General features: G+C 46.5%; 1 protein-coding gene across 9 annotated transcripts in view; it reads right to left on the reverse strand.

Annotated features, from left to right (window-relative positions):
• Positions 1-22,604, reverse strand: part of TNRC6B (trinucleotide repeat containing adaptor 6B) — a 1,174,734-nt gene that overhangs the window by 932,263 nt on the left and 219,867 nt on the right. For all 9 annotated transcript variants that reach the window (XM_078683361.1, XM_078683372.1, XM_078683380.1 and 6 more), the window contains one exon: positions 11,865-11,953. In XM_078683361.1, the coding sequence (XP_078539487.1) occupies positions 11,865-11,953 (89 nt within the window). The remainder of the gene's footprint in view (positions 1-11,864; positions 11,954-22,604) is intronic.

The following is a 22,604-nucleotide window of genomic DNA, read 5'->3' on the forward strand; positions in this document are numbered from 1 at the left end:
TGTCTGCCGATATTCGTGTGCCTCAATTACGAATATGACTGTACCACCTCTCGGTGTCAGCCCATTTTCTATAAGTTTTAAAGTTATAGATTTCCTTATGTTGACCGGGATGAGTATTGCATCCGGGTCTTGCTGTAGGAGACTATTGTCAGCCGCTAGGAGTTGAGCTGCTATTCTAACTGTCTCCCTTTCTTCTTCAGCTTGTGACATTCTACTGTCAAGAAAGTTATTTTATTTATTTGCAGATCAGGTTTCTATGGAAACAAAGATTAGATGCACAATATTTTGGAACAGTGTATCCTTCAACGTTGAATAAACCAAGAACCATACATAGGAGTCTCCTCCTACTAAGTTTGGCGGATTTAACCTTTCACCCACTCCAGACGTCTTTGGAGTATTATGGGAAAAAGGGGTCTGTGTGAAAAAGCACGACTGAGTTACTCTAATGTCTTACGTTAGATTTATCGCCTATCCAAACAGTTGGGCGCCATGTAGTGTAGTTCCTATTATCCCAATAGGCTCTGCGCATTGGAATAATATCTTCAATAGTATAGACGTAGGACAGAGGTTAACTAGGTCTTCTACTGTCGATATTAGACTTAAAGTTCAATGTTTGCCAGCTAGCTCAGAGTTCACTAGAAACTTTCTCGAATAGACAAGGAGGAGTTTAACCTCCCTGGATAGACCAGAAGGGATTTAGTTTCTGACAACCATAGAACATGACAACTTTGCTCTCCCCTAATCAAGAGTGTATCTCTAGAGTCGTGTGAAAACAAAAGACAACTTATTTTACTCAGTCAGTTCAGTGCATTCTTAGTTTCACCAGATTGTAGAGAAAAGGAAGAGACGGGCGTGTTCAATAAAAAGATGTTATTTATTGATCAGTCTCTTTATCATACAAGAGAAATGAATCGCTATTATTGCAATACTTATAGTTAAGTAAAGTGCATACAGTAATAACAGAATTATAAAATAATACTGTAAAAGCATTGATATGGTTTCTTAGCCATATGATACTTAAAATGGATAAAATAGATACATACATATATACATTGACTAATCGTACTCAACTGGTGCTTCTAACTACGCCTACCCCAATGTACCTGACCTAAGCCTAATACGTGGGCGGGAGTAGATAAGTAGCAGTTTAAGTTAAGTTTGCTTTGCCCTGTATGTGAAGGTGTAGTACTGATTTGATACTTATTCATTTGTTGGTCGGGGGAGGGTCGTGGCCGAATGTGTTTGTTCATATCCTCTGGCTCCTCCCTCACACTTTATTTTTTGTTTTGTATTTCCTCCCCATCTCTTTTTGTCTTCTTCCTCTACTTTTCTTTCACTATATTTCGGGTTTCGGATTAGGGCGACAGGCACGCTGTTTGGAGGGTAGGCCGTAGCCTTCTGCAGGGGTGCGGGGTGGGACGGGTGGGTGGGGTCTTTCAGATGTTTTCTTTTGGTTCTATGGCCCTTTTCTATCCCTTTATAGCGGTGCCGCTTCTGTCCTCGCTTCTCAGGCTTGGGTGGGTTGGGGTCTATTGCTTTGCCACTTTTCTCGGTTTCGATGCTTCGTTGCGACTGCCATACCCTTCTTTTCGCCAGCTACCACTTTCTTCTGTACTATTAGCCACGGGTTGCTTGGCCCGGGGTGGCGCCCGTCTCGCACGATTGTGTTTCACTTTTATTTTTCTTTATTTTGTTCTTCTCCCTTCCTTTCCCTCCCCTTTTTCTGTCCTTTTTTGGTTTCCTCCCCCTAGTTTCCTTCCTATTTTTCCCCCCCTTCCCTTCTCCCCCCCCCTTTCCCCCCCCCTCTTTCCCCCCCCCCCCCTTCCCCCCCCCTTCCCCCCCCCCCCCTTCCCCCTTTTTCCCAGGCTCGTATTGTGAGAAGTGGGCTTGATTCGTACATTTTTCCGTTCCCCTTGCCTCCGTTAGCGTGTTATTGGGTGGGGGTCATTAGATCTTGGTAGCACTTGTATGCTTCTCCACTACATTTTGCGTCTGTTTTGTGCTATGGCCGTATCATGCCCTTACATCCTCCTCCCCCCCCACCCCCCCCCCCCCTCCCTCCTCCTCTCGTTCTGGCATGGGTATAATCCTGTTTCTGGGTTTTTCCGTATTTGTGAGTCAGCCATGAGCCTTGTCCCCTCATTATAAAATAGACCTCATTGATCCTGATGTTGGGCCGTTATTGCTGCATATCCCATTTCTAGCATTGTTCGATTATGTTTGCTTGCCTGCCACCTGGCCTCGTGTCGCCTCTTTTGCCTCTTGATTGTCTTTGCTTTGTGGCCGGCCGGATTGGTTGTAGGCCCGTACATGTTTATCCTAATGATGCAAATAAAGGTCTTCAAAAAAAAACAAAAAAACAAAAAAAAAGTTTGCTTTGCCAAGAGTCTGCTTCAAGAATTCTCTACAAAGGGTTATTCAGTTCAGTACCTGGGATTTAGAAGGCTGGAGGGTTGGTATCTCTATCTCAGGTCTTGATATTCCAGCTGCCTGCGAGGGCGGCTTGGAAGCGCCGGAGCTGGATTTCTCGGCAGGAGAAAAGGCAGCGTCTCTCTCTCAGCGCGTCAGAAAGGAGGGGCAGCGTCTGTGGGCTTCGCTGTCAGCTGGGCTCCTCGGCAAGTCTCGCTGCTCCAATCTTGTCACCACCTCGTGTGTTTGCTTAAGGCAATGTCGGTATTATTTATACCTGAAAGGTGCCGAGATTGACGTAAGGATGGACATAAATACGTCAATAAGGATGTCATACGAACTGGTCGTTCGCACATTCTTTACTGAAGTTCTCGGCTAAATCAAAACAATGGCTGTGGGGATTTCCCAGGTCGTGGTAGGTTTGATTTGTTTTGAGAACACCGTATGCCTATTAGGGGGCTGGAGAAATAGTGCTTGCCTAATGAGATGGCATGCAGTATGACCTAATCAGATAACGGGCTTCTGTGCCGTTGTTTGGCTAATCAGATAACGGGTTTCTGTGCAGTTGAATGGCTGCTAGTTAATTATTAACCAGACAAGGGTCAGAAATAGGGGGATCGATACAGTACCCATAGTAAATACATCACAATCTAAGATCTGGAAAAGGGACATGAAGAATCTTAACCCCAACTCCCTGCCTCCCCACCTCTCCAGTCGCCTCCTTCCCCCTCCTGGCGCCTCTGATGTTCAATCACTGACTGACCACTACCACGACTCTATGAATTCAATAATCAATGAAGCCGCCCCACTGCAACTAAAGAGAGTCTCCACCAAGATCTCGAACCCTTGGTATGACGGCAGACTCAATGAAGACAGGCGTGCTATGCGAATGGCAGAGCGCACATGGAGATCTGACCCCTCATCACTGCATCGCAAAACGCTTAAGTACAAGAGAAATGCCTACTTTAGGAAAATCAAGCGTGCAAAATCTGACTTCTTCAGCCTCCAGCTGGACCAAGCAAAAAACAGACCAAGAAAACTGTTCGAACTAGTCAAAACTCAAACCAAGACGCAACCCTTACTATCAAACGACACATCAAACGACATCCCACACTGTGAAGACTTTTCTGCTTTCTTTAAGCTAAAGACCGACAACATAAGATGTGACCTCCTCAATGATGTAAGCCGATACACTAGCCACACCAAAATGCCCAACACCCAACCTAAAAATAACGCATCTTGGACGTCCTTCGACACCTACTCTGAAGAAGCAATACACAAACTGCTCGGCACCTTAAAGCCCTCTAATCACCTCACAGACCCCCTACCTGCTAATGCTGTAAAAGACTTCACCCCAGTACTCCTCCCACTCTGGACTAAAATCATTAACAGCTCCCTTCAACAAGGTCTCATCCCAGACTCCCTCAAGGTGGGGCAAGTCACGCCCATACTCAAGAAACCTACAGCTGACCCGGCGGACTTAAACAATTACCGCCCTATCACCAATATCCCCACTCTGGCCAAACTGCTGGAAAAATGTGTGCAACTCCAACTAACAAAACACATTGACCAATTCGACCTCCTCAACCCTCATCAATCAGGCTTCCGAGCGAAACACAGCACGGAAACAGCCATGACGCACATAATTGATGACGCCCTCCAAATCCTTGATCGCAATGATTCCTGCCTCCTCATCCTCCTGGACCTCTCCTCAGCATTTGACACGGTCAAACATGAGAACCTATTGGAGCTCCTAAATACTAGAATGGGTTTATCCGGGACTGTGCTCAAGTGGTTCACTTCCTTCCTACACAACCGGACTCAGAAGATCAAGATCAAAAATGTGCTGTCCTCACCTGTGCCAGTAGATTTGGGCGTCCCACAAGGATCTTCCCTCTCACCCACGCTGTTCAACCTCGTCATGGAACCACTCGCCACCTTGCTCCAAGCATCCAATGTACACTTCCATATGTATGCCGATGACACTCAACTTTACCTAAAGGTACAATCCCCGGAAGATATCAAACTTCTGAACTACACACTTAGAAACACCCAAACCACCTCAAACTAAATGCTCTGAAAACTGAGTTCCTCCTGATATCACCCCCTGCGAAAATTACCACCACCCAAATCTGGCTCAATCACCTAACAGCACTCAATGTCCGACCCACCATCGTGGACTCTGCGAAATCCTTAGGTATCACACTTGACGCAAAGCTCAATATGCAACAGCACATTAGCAAATCAACGAAAGGAGCTAATTTCCAAATCAACACTTTGAGGAAACTTAAACCCTTCCTCCCAGTCAAAGATTTCCTAACTACTGTACAAGCCCTAGTCATCCCCCGCATAGACTATGGAATTGTGGCCCTCAGCGGACTCCCTCTATCAACAACCGCACCCCTAAGAGCCTCCTTGAATGCTGCCGCGAGACTCATTACTGGCTCAAGAAAACACTCTCATATAACCCCTGACTTGAAATCCCTGAATTGTCTTCCCTTTGAAGCCAGAATACAGCTGAAAATTGCCGTTATGACACACTCAGCCATACACCACAAGGCACCCAACTACCTCACTCAAAAGTTGTCTATATCAGGAGGCTCGAGATCCAATAGAAGTACAAAAAATTTGCTCCTGAAACCTCGCAGATTCCGTAAGGAAAAAACTTACAAACGCTCCTTCTCAGGAATGGCACCCAGGATCTGGAATGCACTCCCTCCTGAAACAAGGCTCATCTCCTCCACTGCATTCTTCAAGAAAGAAGTGAAAGCCATCCTTATGGCTAAGTTCACCTGAACTTTATTGCTGTTGATCAGAGACTGTGCACCACCTTTGTAACATTGGTTGCTTGATGGTCCAATGATTTCTTATTCATACGTGATTGCGATCCTATTATGCTATTCACTTACTACCTATTACTACACTGTGCACAGTAGTTTGTTGAATCTCCTCCTTGCTGCCCCTACCCCTTATTCTCTGTAACTCTAAGTAGTGATATGGATATCTCTATAGCTTGAACTCTCCAGATCTCTTCTGCAGTTGGATCAAAGACTCTGCACCGTCTTACACTAATGTCTATTTTGAATGTTTATTGGTATCTCCTGATCTCTATTGTAGCTGGATTAAAGACTCTGCACCGCCTTATTTTATTGTCTATTTGAGTGTTTACTGGTATCTTATCAGCACATGACTGCTATCCGATTATGCTATCGTTTACTATACTGTACCCAATAATATGTTTAGTCACCCTCCTGTTGCCCACTCCCCCCCCTGTTACTGTGAAGCGCTCTGATATCTGTAAAGATCTTGTTCGCGCTATATAAAACTTTGAATAAATAAATAAAATAGAAGTAGCGACCTCCTGCAGATAGTGGGCTGGTTTCTCATCAAGCAGAGTCTGGGCCTCATAGGGTCTCATAAAAATGTCGAAACTCCTCCATAATTTCATGATCGGTAGTGCACTCTCTCCCCTGGCTGTCTCGGATCGTGGTAACGCGGGATGCCTGCCGCTGGGCGCCTAGCCTCTGGCAAGAAGATGCCCACACCTGTCCCCTCCCCCACATAGAAGGCATGCTTCAGGCGAAGGGCTGCAAATTCAGCTCGGTCAACGCCCAGCCCCGCTAGATGTGCCCTAGCAGTCTTAAGCGGTTTCCTGACGCTGGGGGCCCGGTCCGCTGGTGGATGCGCTCTAGTTCAGCTACCTCCCTGGATAAGCGCGCCCTCTTCTCTTTCCTATCTTTATTGTCCGCTGAAGCTATACGCAGGATCTTCCCCCCCCTGACTTCAAGGCCTCCCAAAGCGTTGTCGTGGAAACAGAAGGGGAGTTGTTGAGATCTAGATAGTTAGTTAAGCATTGCTGAATTTGCTGTATCACCAAAGGGCGCTGTAGTATTGTCTCACGGAGGCGCCAAAAGCGCCATGAGGGCCAGGGTTGATGCAAGGCTAGTGAAATCCGCACCGCTGAGTGGCCTGATAAGGGGCAAGGGAGAATTACAACGTCCCGTGTCTGTTGGGTCAGTGTGTCGGAGGGGAGTATGTAATCAATCCTGGCGTATGTCTTGTGGGGGTGGGAGTAGAAGGTATATTCCCTAGATCCTGGGTGACGCAACCGCCAAATATCAGAGAGCCCTGCCTCCGCTAGAAGTTGTCTTCCATTCTCAGAAAGTGCCCCCATCGCTGTCCCGACCGGTCCAACATGCCATCAAAGACCAGATTAAAGTCTCCCCCCAAAAGCACTGTTTTGTCAGAAAGGCCTGTGAGCTCATGTACTACATCTCGGATGAATCCCTCTTGGCCACCGTTGGGGACGTATACAGTCGCTACCGCGAACGTGTGTGACCCTAGGGTGAAGGTGTGGGCTAGGAATCTACCTTTGATCTCGGCCTGCTTGCGACCCATCAGACCCAGAAACTGAGATGAGACCAGGATCGCCACCTACGCTGTTTTAGAAGAGTCGGAAGAGAACATTTGAAAGGGAAAAGCCCTGGAGCGCAGCCTATGGGTGTCCACCGAACTGAGACACCCCCAGCAATCAGACGGAGCAGCGCTGCAGGTGTGTTTCTTGAAGCAGGCAAATGTGAGCATCGGATTTTCGAGAAAGGACAAGACTGCACACCTCTTGGTGGGGTTGTTAAGTCCCTTAACGTTAAGGGATAGAATCTTAATATCAGTCAGCATAAGGGTAGAGCTTGAGAGAAGCTACAAAGAGGTATCACTGGGCCTGTAGAGGAGGGCCTGAAGGGCTAGAAGTAAAGACCAACAATCCATTTCGACTGAAGGGGGAAGGAGAGAACCCCAAAACCCACAACAAGAAACTTACGAGAAACATGATGAATGAGGTGCACAAATGTCCCGGGCAATCAGCCCCGTGGAGAGATGTGATGTAAGCAGGAGCTCCCCGCCGCACCAACCCCAAACCCAGCCCATCCCGCCAAATCAAAATGGACCCCAAAACATTAAATCAAACTTTACCACGGTCAGTGTTTTCAGTCAGCAGTATTCGAATCTTCCGACAGTGACTGCAGCACAGCTGTGCGTTCCTGGGCGATGGTCTCCGGGTCCGGATGGAGCCTCTGCGATGAGCTTCAAAAGCGCTGCCATCTTTCTGATTCGGAGCGACGGCCATCAGGATTGTCCTTCTCTGGCGTGCTACGGTCCTCACCCGGTAGATGAAGAAGAGATGTGGCCTCATCAAGAGAGTGGAGCTGGCGAAGCCTGCCCTCCCATTTAAAGATAATTCGAAATTGGTGGCCCCCTGAGTTGGAGATGTCCTTGGATCACAGGTCGGAACTCCCGTCGTTTCGGCAGAGTCGAGGCCGCCAGATCCTGAAAAAGAAGGGGTCGGCATGAGTGAAAATCTATGGGATACTTAGCCCGCGCCTCTCGCAGGATACGTTCTTTGAGTTGAAAGTCATGTACGCAGGTCAAGATATCAGGAGGAGGGGCGGTCGCCGGCTGTTTAGGCCCCAATTGATGTGTGCGATCTAACTTGATCTGTGGTTCCAGAGAATCCCCTAGGATATGACGGAATAGTTCCACAACAAAGGCCTCAATATCTTGCGCCTCCAGGCCCTGAGGGACCGTTTGGATCCTGATATTGTGCCGGCAGGAGCGGTTCTCAAGGTCCTCTGCGTGGGATTGGAGATCCACGTGCTGGTCCCGGAGGCGCAAGGCCTCCTGCTGAAACTGAGATACCTCCTCGTACCGGGTGGCTGTTTGGTTTTCCAAGTTATCAACTCTCTCACCCACCGAGTCCAAGTCTCATCACATCTCTCGGATCTCCATGGTTAGGTCCTTTTTCATGGAGTGGAATTCCGTCGTGAGGTCCGCAAAGAGGTAGTACTCCAGGACGCTGCATGTGACTGGGCCCTCTAGATGATCCAGGCCATGTCGCGCCAGGGAGCCACTCTGTGTCGCCGGTGCTTCAGCTCCGCCAGACCCAGCCATGAGGAGGAGGTCTTTCACAGATCTGTCTTTCCGGGATTTGGCGGTAGCCATTGTGATGGGACGGACTCAGTGTTCTCGTGGAGGGGGGACAAAGCCATACTGAGGCGAGGGACTAGGTACCAAGGGCTGGGCAGGCCTTCACACAAAGCGTTACACTGGCTCCTCCGTATTCGATGTTTCAAGGGTCACGGACAGCTATGCCCCAGCACTCCCCTCCGCCTGTACCATCATCTAGGCCAGGCCTCCTGCGTGAGCAGTGCTGTGGGTCTCCAAGTCCTCCTCAACAGGCGTGCAACCGTGGCACTAAAGCAACTCTCCCCGGTGCCTCCCAGCCAGGTCAGCTCCCGAGCTAGAAGATGTTGGGGAGATCCTCGTAGGTGTGCGCCACCACCTGCAGCGCCACTCCGCCTGATTGCTGGGAGAGTCTCCCTTCTGCGGGTCTGAGAGTGGAGAGATTAGCACCGCCCTCTGCAGCCGCCGCCAGCTGCCATGTTTTCACCTCGCAGGCGAGCCGATGCTTCAGTGCGATCACGGCCTCAGCCCGTAGCGGATCGCCACTCCGTGATGGCGCCCGCCGCAGGTTCACCTGGGGGCCGCTGGGAGGATCTTTGCTGGTGTGCACCACCACCGACAGCGCCTCTCCATCTGGCCGTGGCATAGGCCTTAGATCGCTCAGCACCGGGTGGGATGTCAATCATCACGATAGGTGCCGATACCGCACCGCTGCCAGGGCTAGGCCTCCACCTCTGTACTCGGACCAGGGTAAGCCCCAAATCGGGGTCAGGGGGGTTCGCTATGTGCTGCTACATGGCATGGGCCTAGACCGGAGCGACGAGCAGGCACGTCCTACTCCATCGCCATCTTGGCCACGCCCCCAATAAATCCTTTTTAAAGGGAAACTTGCTTGGGTGTTTTCCCATAGTCTGTTATTGCTGCTAGAGGAATTTTACAGAGGATAAATGTAGCTTGGGGTGGTTGAGGTGCAATAGATATGGTATGCTCTCTTGGCAAATTCAGCCGGGACTATTTTTCTGGCACCACATGCAAAAAAGATTTCCCTTTTAAAGCATGAAATGTAAATATCTTCAACAAGCAATAACTGGGCTGGTGAGGCAGCTGGAGAGGAAGGAGTATATGACAGGTCAGCATCATTACAGTCTGCATAAGAAGATCTTGATTGTGATCTACTTCCTATTCTTCTTTCTGAAATATGTAGAGATGCCTCGAGCCTACTCCTATGGGGCATAGATGACGACTGTGGGGGTGTGCTGGATATGGACTTCCTTAAAGGTGATACTGAGGTAAGTCTGGATACCATCCTTGGTGGGTATAGAGAACTGAACTTTGCCTGCACTACATCTATAGGTGGAATGATTGATTTTATTGGTCGAGGATAAAGTGGATCTGGATCAGGTGAGAAAGCAGGTCTTGGCTGGTAGGTTGGTCTTGTAGTTTTCTCCCGTGTAGCTTTCTCACTTCACAGATGATGGAGATACCGAAGAGAAAGGGAACCTCTGTGTGACCATAGATGTGGGAGATGTTGATGTCACCATCAAGGATTTGTTTCACCAGCATTAAGTGCTTCAAAGTCGATGCTTGGCGAGGATTCCAAAGTGTGTCAACATCATATAAGGCGACTTCTTTGGCAAGCATCAATTCTTTGTCTTCAACAGTTACGGTGGAACAGACACCATCCATTTTGAGTGTGAGTGTTTTGAAGACCTTGAATATCTCCTATGACGATGTTGTGGATCCTTCTTGACTAACACCACGAGCGGGGTCGCCTTTCGTCTTCCGTGCCACTAGATGTTCTCTCCCTAGAGCTTCGTCAATGGGAGTCTGTAAGAAGGAGGAGACTGCATTTCAGAGGATATTTCCCAAGTGAACGCGCTTTCCAACGTTTCCATTTTTCTTTCTTCTCCGGCCTTTATGTCTTGCAGCATTCCTCAATATTCTTCCTTCACAGTCAGTCCAACAAGATCTCGACGTCTTGTGAGAAATGTCAGCCTAATCGAATGGGAGGCCAGGAGACAGACCACATATACTTTGTGTGGATAGAACACTGCCCTCTTTCTGGCACAAGATGGACATTTGGAGAATCGAAAAGGCATTTGACAGAAAAAAATCTGCCAACAGGAAAAAATGTAAGCACTAGACAACAGAATGTTAAAACGTTGAGTTAAACGTACAGAATTAACTTCCTGACCGGCATATTGAGAGACAAAAACAGAGGTGTGAAGCCTCTCCAGTGTTTAAGGATCCTTTGTCACAAGCTGAAAAAAAAATGTTCTGCCTCTGGAAGGCAAATGCCAGTAAAATGCATGGGTATGAAGCCTCCTGGATTCTAATGAGACGGTGATTTCTTATTCAGTTGTTCAGCGTAAGACCACTGGAATGCATTATCCTTTCATGTTAGGCATTTTTTTAGAACACTATTGCTTTGGGATACTGCAACAGTTTAGATATTGGCATGTTAGAAAAGAACAGGCTATATTTCGGAATCAAATTCAGCCTTCCAAGAAGTGGTGTATATCATAAGAATATATGGATCTATGCACTCCATTAAGTAAATATTTGGATGATTACATTCAATAATGTATTCCGATGTCCACAATCGCTGCATGGAATTATTCTAGCATTTATGAGCATCAATGAAGATCTCACAATGAAGAACAAATTGTACCCAAAAGACTCCACCTTAACAATACATGGAAATAGGATGATAAAGACATCAAGTTTAAACAAATATCCCAAGTATCCCGGTTCCCAGCAGCTTTCCGGAAAGTCTCTTACAACCCCTCAACTTAAAGCAGTCCTCTTGAAAACAATTAAGTCAAACGGGAAAAGCTCAACAACAGGCACATACAGATGAGTCAAGATATGAATTCTCATAAATGTCCATTGGATGAGTGAGTTACAAACTGACAAGGAGACAGACCACATGTGCCAAAAAGAAAGTCGCAGCGGATGGACCAGGCAGGAGACAACCAAGGCTCTTGAATGGAAAGGCAAAAGAGTACTTTGTACTGCTACCCAATAGTATTTAGGAAAAGCCATCATAGATTGAAGAGCAGCATTCACATCTCAAGGACTCTGCATCCAACTACCACTGGTGGGGCACACTCAACCACCCACACATCTTCATATTCCCCAGACCCTCTGTATAAACGCCCTCTAGTGCTTTCTGTACCATTGATGAGGAAGGTGTCATAGTGGCACTGGATCTAGAAGGGAACGGGTAATGCCATGAATGGACACACTATACTGTCACAGACACCTTCTAGGGACTTACTGCCCATGAGAGGAGAAATGAGGAGAGGGTACCTGTGCACCACTTATGAAATAAAGGACTATAGCAGTATCAACAAGAAACCTGGCACTGGCAATATGGTATTAGTTCAGAATTTTACTAGATGCTACTGGCACAGGAAGGACTTTTACCTAGAGCAAGCACCCGAAAAGTCACTTAAAACAAACAAGCGCTTGTTTAGTGTCAGTAGCTCACTCACCTGGGAGTCACTTTCCTCCACCGTCTCTCCCTCATCCGTCTGCATGGGAAGGATGTCTGACAGGCAGCGTGGAGACAGACAGGTGCTGCCTGGAAAACAAAGTCAAGAAGAGCATTAGAGCAAAGTACAGGGGGCACGTATCTCACAGAAAGATACCGACGAATCCAAGATTCAGTGACTTACAAAAAGTGCCCATCTGCTTTTGCCCCATGAGCTATGAAGAAAGACTCTCCTCATCAGCTAACTACATGACCAAAAAATGATCCTTCTCATGCCATGTACAACGCTAAGTTTGCTAGGTGTAAGGCAAACATTCACACATAACTATTAAGAACTCTAGTGGGAGTTCAGAGGAAAGCAAACATACATAAATGAAAAGTCTCGGTTCAAAGCTTTTATTCGGTTAAATGAATCAACCATATAAGCAAAAGCAGGCCCACATCAGTATTCACAATAATAAAATTACCAATACACAAGATAATAATAATTCTTCATAAAATTCATAACGTAAAAATCAATACAATAAGTGCAGATACATGATTCATATATGGTCCCTGGTGATTTATGTAAACATGAATACTCCTTATACAAAAAGTGCAGGTACAAAGATTACGTAAAATACCCTATAGATCGTAGGATCAAATATCAAAGATCATTGGTTTCCTAACGTTAATAGCTTTAAAACAAGCATTTGCAATGCAATAGGTCTCGCATTATTAAAGATTGAGCTATTGGTGTTGCTTTATTTAGTAGCTCAAACTTTAATAATGCGAAGACCTATTGCATTGCAAATGCTTGTTTTTGCATGCCCCTGCTTCAGACCCAAAGCTTTCAATTCGACATGTATCTGGCAAGAGTAACTTATTCAGTCAAAGGTTTTACTTTGCATTTTGGCACTGAAGAACTACAAGTACTAAAATCCGAAGGAAAATAGAGCTACTCACACCTGACAAAGTGGAAACTAGAGAACTGTGTGACTGGCCTGCTGTACTGAAAATCCGTCATTGTGCCACTTTCCCCTGTATCAAGATTTTGTTGTCAGGGTGTTTTATGTAGGGGCAAGATTCCATCTTCGGGCTGCTTTAGAGGGCTTAAGATAAGAATGTGTAGACACTTACGAGATCACAGTAACGGAATTCCCCCAAAACGTGGACAGTCATATATCTATTGTTCATCAAAAGGTATGAGATGGGTGGTGAGATTACGAGCTTACATTAACAGCTGCTTGCAAATTGCCATAGTGACATCCACCATTTGGACCTTAGTCGTATGTGACACCCTCAGCTAACTTGGCTTTATAACTGACCATAATTTGCATGCTTAGATTTTTAAGGTCATATTACTGGCTTTAAAATAGAAATACAAGTTCTAGAATGCAACCTGCTATCGATGAACATGTGTGGAAACTGTCCGGCTGTGGCATATAAGGCACTAGAGATCCCATAAAAGTTTTTTGTTTTTTTGTCTCTGGGGGGTCTATGTACATGTGTTCTGTCTATTTAGAAAAGCTTTCTGGCTCTAACTGGACTATTTCTGTGAGAGAGCTAACAGAGCGTGCAGCCAATGGAAATATGCAGGTATTAAAGAACATTGCTACTTGAAAGCACTATTGCATGCCGGACACGTCCAGTTATACCCGAAAGAGAAACTACATTCCCCAGAAAACCATTGTCTTTCGATAAAAATAAAAAACAAGGGCCTCACACCTTTAGCCACTGCGTGTTAGTATTATGTACCTCAGTCAGCTCCGCCCCCTTCTTGCAGTTGAGACCTCCGACGAAGACCATGTTGGGCATGACGGGCCGCGGGTACTCGAACACTAAGTCATACCTCAGCAGCCAGACTGCGGCTCGGCCATGGAGCTCCGAGAGGCTCACGTCCCTCTGTAGACCTCAGCAGCCAGGCGCTCATACTGGCAGTAGAAGTTCTTGAACAGCAGGAGCTCGAGGTAGCCGAAAACGAAGTTCCAGGCGCGTCGTCCCCCCGCATACCGCAAGTCGGCCTGCAGCGCGCTTGAGAAGAGACGCGGGAGGACAGGAGCGTGACGCGCGTGAACGTGCACGTTGACGTTCCCGCGCGTTCACGGACCTGAGTCGGCTCGTGCACAGGCCAGTAGCGGTCGTGCACAGATCTAGCTCCCTTGCCAGTGAACACAGCGACAATAGAACTCCCTGGCGGGAGCGCTTCGCGCTCCAACGCCAGCTCGCCCTAAAAATGTAGCTGTATAGAAACACAATCCTGGTTCCTCTAATCTTAGGAGCAAATTCATATCATCTTTGATGGATCTTACGTTATAATATAAAAAAACGGTTTTAGATAAAATTTCCTAAAATTAGAATACAACTTGCAAAATAATAACATATGGCAACAGCTTTGGCGGGAGCGGCGTCGCATGGACAAGTTTGGGTAGAACCCGGTTTCACAACAAGAAAATTGACAAAGTGATGTGTAGTACCCAATCTTAATCGTGTTAGCACGTAGCGATGTGATGCTCTTGTCACGACAGACCGGTAGCTTTGGAATCCCTGTTTAAGATCCAATTGCATACAGAAAATATGAGTTGCTTGGTTCATAAGAACACGAGAACGGGCCTCTATTTTGTGGGCTAACAGGGTTGATTTTATCTCACTTCTAGCAGCGAAATCTGCACATTCAGGATCCAGTTGGATGTCACAATTAAACAAAGGTTTAAACTAGTGGGAAATATAATTAAGCCAGGGGATTCTTGAACAGTTCTCTAATTTAAGGCAATCTCGTATTATAGTTTGGGTAAACAGTGTCTCCTCTTTTGACCATATAGATTTCCAGAGTAAAAGAGGGCGCAATGAAACCAGATCAGAAATGTACTTAATTCCCACTTCGCGGTGGATAATTTCCATGGAGGCCGATAATGGGGCACACAACAGACGTTTTAGAAAGGAATTTTCGGTTTGTAGTAATGAATTGCCGTGGCAATGTCCCCAAACCCCTGCACCGTAAAGTGCGACAGTGACACATCGTATCTAATGAATTGTCAACATATCTCAGATACGTCCGTTGCCCAGTTTAGCAGCAAATCTAAAAATACCATTTATATTCCTCAACATCTTCGCTCGAGCGTTGTCCTGTTCCTGTACCCAAGACCCGTTCCCTGCAAACGTAATGCCCAAGTAACAGAAAGTTTTAACCGTTTGGACCTTAGAGCCTTCTATAAAATATGATCTGGATCTGATTGGGTTCCTGCCGCAAGCCATAACAAAGGTTTTAGATGTATTAATTAAAAGCTTCCTTTTTGCAATAAAAATGGTAAAATTATTAATGAGACGCTGTAACCCAATGGGGGTACGAGAGAGTAAAACCGCATTGTCGGCGTATAAAAGAATTGGAATAGAATTTCCCTCCACCCTCGGGGCATCCGACTCTAGCGGCTTCAGGGCTGCGTCCACATCATTAATAAATAATGAAAAAAGTAGTGGAGCTAGGACGCAGCCCTGACGGATGCCTCTTTTGACTTTAAAAAAGGGGGTATATTCGCCTGAGTGACCATACCGCACCTTACTGGACAGTTCCTCATATAATCTTGCCAGGAATAATACTATCTCTTTGGGTGCGCCCATTTCCAGTAATAGGGGCCATAGGATAGATTGGTCTACCAGGTCGAAAGCACTGCTAAGGTCGGCAAAACAAATATAGATTACCCTCCTTAGCTAGGGTATATTTGCCGATTAAAAAGGTCCAAGTTGACACACTGGTCTAATGTGCCAACTCCTTTTCTAAATCCATATTGTACTTGTGTAAAGATCGACTTCTCGGTTGCCAAGGCTTCCAGTCTTGATAGCATGACCCGACTCATAATCTTTATAGAGGAGTCCAGAAGGGAAATTGGACGGTAATTACGAGCGTCGGTTTTTACTCCTTTCTTAAATATTGGTATTATAATTGACTGACCCCATGATAGAGGGAATTGGGTCTCAACGGCAATATTAAAAACTCTGGTTAAAGGAGGAGGTGCTACGCTAGCAAACAAGATGGCCGCGTAGGCTCCCGGCTCCACCGACCTCCGACTCCTGCCAGACGATCCTGTTAATTATCCTGTTTTTGCGCCCTGCCTCCGTGTGCATGAACCAGACTGGAGACTAATGGTGCAATCCCGAGATTTCTACCTGTTTGGTAGACAAAGATACGTCTTGGGGCAGTTTGCGGCCTAGATCAGCTTTGAAGCCGGGGTCTCGAGTACTGGCCCTGCCGGGTTTCATCTGAACAACATCGGCTGTAGTGGTGTGACAGGGTCCGGTCTACTGAAGTGGAGGATTTCTTGGATCGATGTTGACGACGATTGGCTGACTTGGTGAATATTTAAGGAGGGGTGACGATGCACAATTGAAGCGGTGGACGGGGGTCCCTGGCCCGGTGGCCCGGTCAGGGCGCCGCCGGTGTTCGCTGGGTTGGGATCTCCGCCTGCGGTGGCGGAGTCCGGATGTTATTGTAACCACCGATAAGTCCCCCTCTGCAGTCGTCCGTTCCACATCCGCCTGTTCCCCGCGGGGAGACCGGGCTATCTGGGGGACGTAAATATGACCGAAACTGAACGAGGAGTGGTGGAACGGACCGAGAGTGACCCGTCACTACGAACTGTGCTGGCAGCCATAGGGTCACTTCATGTTTGTGTTGAAGCCCACATTCATGGAATGATAGCGCGTTTGTCTGAAATTGGACGGATTGGAACGGACCCTGCTCCACTGCAAGATATGAAACTACTCGAGATACCCAAGATGGCCACTTCGATGGAGGAAGCAGACCCCGTACTGTAGGTGGTGTTGGAGCCTCTGACCAGTGTTTTGGGCGATGAGAGCAAGCTCGATGCCGTAAATGGATTGTCAGGCCTACGATAGTTGCCGACTATGGAAGGACTACTTGATGTTCCCTTTCCGGAGACTTTTGATGGAAACTGTTATTGGTTTGAAACTGCATCACTCCCCTATAGATTGGCGCCGCTAAGATGGCGGACGAAACAACGTTGGGAGTTCATAACGGCGAGGGGAGTCTCTAGACCGGACGGAGTTCTCAGCACTTTCATTTCTCTGCTACGTCTCGGTTTGACCTTTGCTACAGCTTCTTCGTGCTTTGACTATCCTGTGGAAGCGGCAGTTCGCCCGGAAGGGGCTCACACGTCTGATCGGAAGGGTCAAGGATGAGACTGAGTGACTGGGTTAGACATAGAGTATTGCTGGACATGGGGTTTGCTAACATGATGCTTTCGGGAGGCTGGGCGGTGTTTGAAGTTTCCCTTGTTGCGATACGTATTTGCAGCATAATAGATTTCTTGACCTCAGTCTGGGGATTCTTGGTTCTGGCAGGGAGGAGGGGAGACCGGGGGCTTGTATGAATATGCCCTCCTCCATTTTCTACTTTTTTTAGTATTTAGTTAATTGGGGCGACAGGCACGCTGCTAGTTGGGGTTAGGCGAAAGCCATATGCAGGGGTGCAGGGTGGGGGGATGGGTTTATTGTTTTGTCTTCTTTTTTGTTTTTCTGGTTTCTCTCTTTCACTTCCCCTTTTATAAGTGTAGTTGATGGAACATCCTGGCTGATAATATTCTAGTATCTGGTGCTCATGCTTCTTTTATTATCCTGATTTATGGGTGGGCAGGCTCTGAGGGATTGCGCTTAATGTGGATCGTATATTGTACTGTTGCATATCCTGTTTCTCAAACATTAGCATAGGCGTTTCAACCATTTTTTTTTTTCGTTGCTTAGAATCTATCCTGTTACTACACCTGTTCGCCTTATTATTAGGTCTGAATGTATGGCACCTGGTAGGTCTATTTCCTTCTTTGTTTTGAAAATAATAAAAAGAAAAATATAAAAGTTTTTTTTTTAAACTCTGGTTAAAGACGGGTACCATAAGGTCATTTCATTCTTATAAAGGTCTATCGGGACCCCGTCGGGTCCCGGTGCCTCCCCCCCCCTTGCTGCTAGTTATAGCCTCAGTGACCTCCTCAATCCTGATGGTCAGGGGCATAGTTGGCCACTCAGTTAAAGGTTGCACGGTCAAGGAGTCCTCTCTATCAGTGGGATTAAAAAGATTTGAGAAATGCTCTACCCAACAATTACAATTAATGTAAGAGTTAAGTTCTGGGATATGATCATCTTTCAGGAAGGGACTATTGACCGTGTCCCAGAACAATTTACTGTTTTTTGTTTCAGCAGCTTGGTTAAAGTCTTCCCATGCTATTTCTTGAAGCTCTACTTTTCTAGTTTTAATAGCTAAAGCAGATGCTGCACGTATAACCTTAATTGTGTCTGAATTTCTTGGCTCACACCTTAGGGCTTGTTTCAAATGACATAGGGCCACAGTACAATTGTCTTCAAACCAGCTTACCTTAGATTTTTTATTTCCTTGGGCTGGTTTTGTCAGTAAATTATCAATTATATTATTGATCTTAGTAAACTTAGCAAGAATCAATCGGGGGTCTGCCACGTCCCTTAAACATACTTGAATTTCACTTTGACAATGCATAACAACATCATGCTGGATTTTTATTGGATCTAGGCCAGCCCATTTTATTCGAACACCATTTGGTCCGATAGGGGCAATGGAGGGACTATTAAAAACTTCTGTTACATTTTTAAAGCCCCAACATAATAAATAAAGAGAAACACTATTATGGTCGCTAGTTGGTTTGACCGTACTCCAGGGAAGCGAAAACCAATATATACGATTACATGAGATTGCAATATGATCAATATTGGACATGGCATTTCTTCCTGTAAAAGTGGGACATTTCACATTTTGTTTGTCAATGACACATTGCAACAAATCTAAATCCAACTTATCAATAACATTGTTTAGAGCTGTACCATATTCGCAGTGAGGGAAATGCATATAGCAATCATCATCAAAATCCCCTCTTCTAATCCCACAAACTTTGGTTAGTGAAAATGGACATGCCCGAATATTAAAATCACCAACCCAAAGGATAATAATCGATTCTTTAATGGTGTTGGTCAGCCTATCAAGTTCCCTTTCCAAGGCGTGGACGACTGGCCCTTTAGGAGAATTAAAAATATTATTATAAAAGTTGATCAGTACGACATCTTTACCCACAGTAGATTTCAACCACATAATCTGGGAGTGGGTACCAACATTAGTACAGCTCTTAATCCTACATTTTACCAGTGTAGTAGAAACCAGAATCAGTAGGCCACCCTTTGCTCTACACATAATTATCCATATAAGCCTATTTACACAGACATCATGTAATCCTTACCAACTGAGATTGCATGATAGGAGTAACCACGCCGCCACTGGGAATGGCAATAAACGTGGGTACCCCCTGTTTGCTAACTATGAGTGAGTTGACCCTGTCCAAGAAAATGTGGAGAAGAGTTAGAAGTATCGATTTATTGCAACATAAATTTTATATGTTCATGGTAGAAGTGTACCATACCGTAAGTCCTGTTTTAAATCTGTAGACCCCCCCCCCCTTTGTATAGTTTGTAAAAGGAATTTTTATTTTCACAGGTACCTTAGAACCTTTGGGAACAATATTAAACAATGTTCCTCTATGTAGATACACTAAGTAATTCTTAGGAGTATTCCTCACATTTAAATACACATCACCCCTGGTCCTGAAGAAAGCCCACCCGAACATCCGGCGACTGAGGGCTGAAACATGTTGACCTACACGATTAGACTAGTGTGAACGAGTCATAACTCAAAATCACCTACAACATTTTTATTGCCTCATGAAACCAGAATGAATAAATTAACCAGGTCTGGAATCTAGAGACTTTTAATATACCTTCACTGTATCACGAGCACCATCACTGGTCACTACTGTTTTAACAAAGGGTATTTCCTCCTGGTGGAGGTTGCATAACCACTAAACCCTATGATTGTGCAAACACATGTGAGGGAAAGCGGAGAACAAAAATATACCGCTCAACGTTACCAACATCCAACACGTGAATGAGGGTTTTTTATTGGGACTTGAAAGAACCGTTCCTGCATACCCAATGTTATGCAGGACAAGTGATCCTTCTCCTTTTGATTAGGCATTAACCAGTAGATGTTGCAGTTGTCTGTAAAAGTGTCTTTAGCACTGCTTGCCCTACATTGGCTTGTTGGCGTGCTAATACATTCACACAATAGTGTTTGGTAAATGTGTGTGGTGACCACCATTTTGTTGCTTTACAGATGTCAGCTATAGGAATGTTACCTAAAAAGGCCACAGATGCCCCTATTTTGCGAGTGGAATGCGCTCTAGGGAATATAATGTTCTTTTAGCTTTTGCATATCAAGTTTGAATGCATTTGGGGGGCACTAGGTGGCGCGTTACCAAGATGGCCGCACACCAGTGAGGCTGCAGCCCTGCAGAGCGGGGAAATATCCTTCAACCCCATCCTAAGCCACATCTAAGAACATCCGAACTTACCACAAGCGACCTGATCCACTGCTGATGCCAACAATGTCCTTTTTATGAGAATAGTCCAAATCACAGCAAACGCAGCGGCAGACGACGCTGTGCGCGGACCGCTGCGACTCGGACCTGGTGCGGGGGAAAGGATACAGCAGCCAGGAAAGGCCGTGGTCGTGTGGGCCCAGAAGTTGGAGGGACGGGCGGCGGCCTACAACGATGCACCCCTGCGGTTGAATGATGACCGCTTCAACAGGGGAGCGCCAGCACCTGGGGCGAGAAGTCACTAGTGCCGCAACAGGACGACTCGAACTCATTACGGGCTTTTTCAAAAGAAGCCGCGCCATAGTGACACGCCGCCACCGTTCCCTCTAGGCCGCGAGCGCACCTCCCCCCAAGTCAGCGCGCACCACCTAGCGTGGAGCGCGCACACAGTACGTCGCTACAGAGTCGCGCCGCTCGCCGCTTTTAAAACGCAAGCGGCGCGAACATGAGCACTTTTCCAGTGGTGGCGGTGGAGCGGGAATGAGGAATGCAGGTAAGGAGGGGGGGGGCTGGTGGGGATTATGGCGCTTGCGGTTGTGCGAGCGGGGCAGACTGTGGCCTTTTGTTTAAATATTGCTGTTAATCGGAGCCCCTTCACGGGCTCCGATTAACAGCAATACGTAAACAAAATGCCACAGTCTGCCCCGCGCTTTACTAACAAAAGCGTAGACACTTTCCAAACACAGCGCGAGCACACGCTGTGTTTGGAAAGTGTCTACCTTTTGTTAGTAAAGCGTGGAGCAGACTGTGGCATTTTGTTTAAGTATTGCTGTTAATCGGAGCCCATGAAGAGTATTGCTGTTAATCGGAGCCCATGAAGGGGCTCTGATTCACAGCAATATTTAAACAAAAGGCCACAGCCGCTGGGGAACGAGCGGAACAGAAGGCAAGAGGGCATAAAGGCACGAGTGGGACACAGACAGAGGACAGAAAGGCACAAAAAAACGAGTGGGACAGGGGACATAAAGACACAAAAAACGAGTGGGACAGAGCATAAAGGCACAAAAAACGATTGGGACAGAGGGCAGAAAGACTGGGACAGAGGGCAGAAAGGCACAAAAAATGAGTGGGACAGAGACAGAGGACAGAAAGGCACAAAAAACGAGTGGGACAGAGTGCAGAAAGGCACAAAAAACGAGTGGGACAGAGGGCTAAAAGGCACAAAAAATGAGTGGCACAGAGGGCAGAAGGGCACAAAAACGAGTGGGACAGAGGGCAGATAGGCACAAAAAAACGAGTGGAACAGATGGCTAAAAAGGCACAAAAACGAGTGGAACAGATGGCTAAAAAGGCAACAAAACGAGTGGAACAGATGGCTAAAAAGGCAACAAAACGAGTGGAACAGATGGCTAAAAAGGCAGAAAAAACGAGTGGAACAGAGGGCAGAAGGGCACAAAAAACGAGGGGAAAACGAAGTGAAAAAGCGGGCTAAAAGGCACAAAAAACGAGTGGCACAGAGGGCAGACGAGCACAAAAAACTAACGGCATAGAGGCAGAAAACAGAAATATAGGGGCAGCTAAGAACAGAAGGCAGAACGGGCAGAGAGGCCCGGGTGCAGCGAGGGAAACAGAAAGGAAAACTGGGCAGAGACACGGGCAGCGAGGAGTACAGAAGGAAAGACCCTGCAGAGAGAGCATGGGGATAGCGAGGGGAACAGAGGGAAGAAAACGGGGCAAGGACCACGTACAGGCAGCGGGGAAGACAGACAACAGCAGTCAGAGACACAACAATGAAAATACAGGCAATACAATACATTTGCAAACTGCCCTTAAGATCTTTATTGTGGCTCTGTATGTGTGAAAATGCATCATCTTTTCACTTTTTAAAGTAAACGTTTTGAGTGCCATTTGGTGCCGCAGACACGCGTGGTTTGGTTCCTGGCGCACATAGCCATGGTTGCAGCGCACAGAGACCCTCCAGTGCCGCACACAGAGGAAAAAAATTAGAGGGAACATTGCACGCCGCATAACAGAGCAGGCAGCCGGCGGCCGAGCACAGACACAGGAGTTGGCAGGGAGTCGGGGTTGAGCGGAGACCAGCATTGCTGCATGTGAGAAAGTGGCTCTATACGCCCTCCTATGCCAATATCTACATGCATAAATTTGAAACGGATCATATTTTACACAAAAAATGTTGAGTTGATGGCCTCGTCATGTTCAAACGTTACATTGATGACATTTTTTTAATCTGGCAAGGTTCCAGACAACAACTTGAAGACAACATCATAACATTGAATACGCACAACGACCGCATCAAATTCACATACAATATTGAGATGGAAACTATCCCGTTTCTA

Source organism: Lissotriton helveticus, chromosome 1_1 (genome assembly GCF_964261635.1).
Source record: "Lissotriton helveticus chromosome 1_1, aLisHel1.1, whole genome shotgun sequence".
NCBI classification, from domain to species: Eukaryota; Metazoa; Chordata; class Amphibia; order Caudata; family Salamandridae; genus Lissotriton; species Lissotriton helveticus.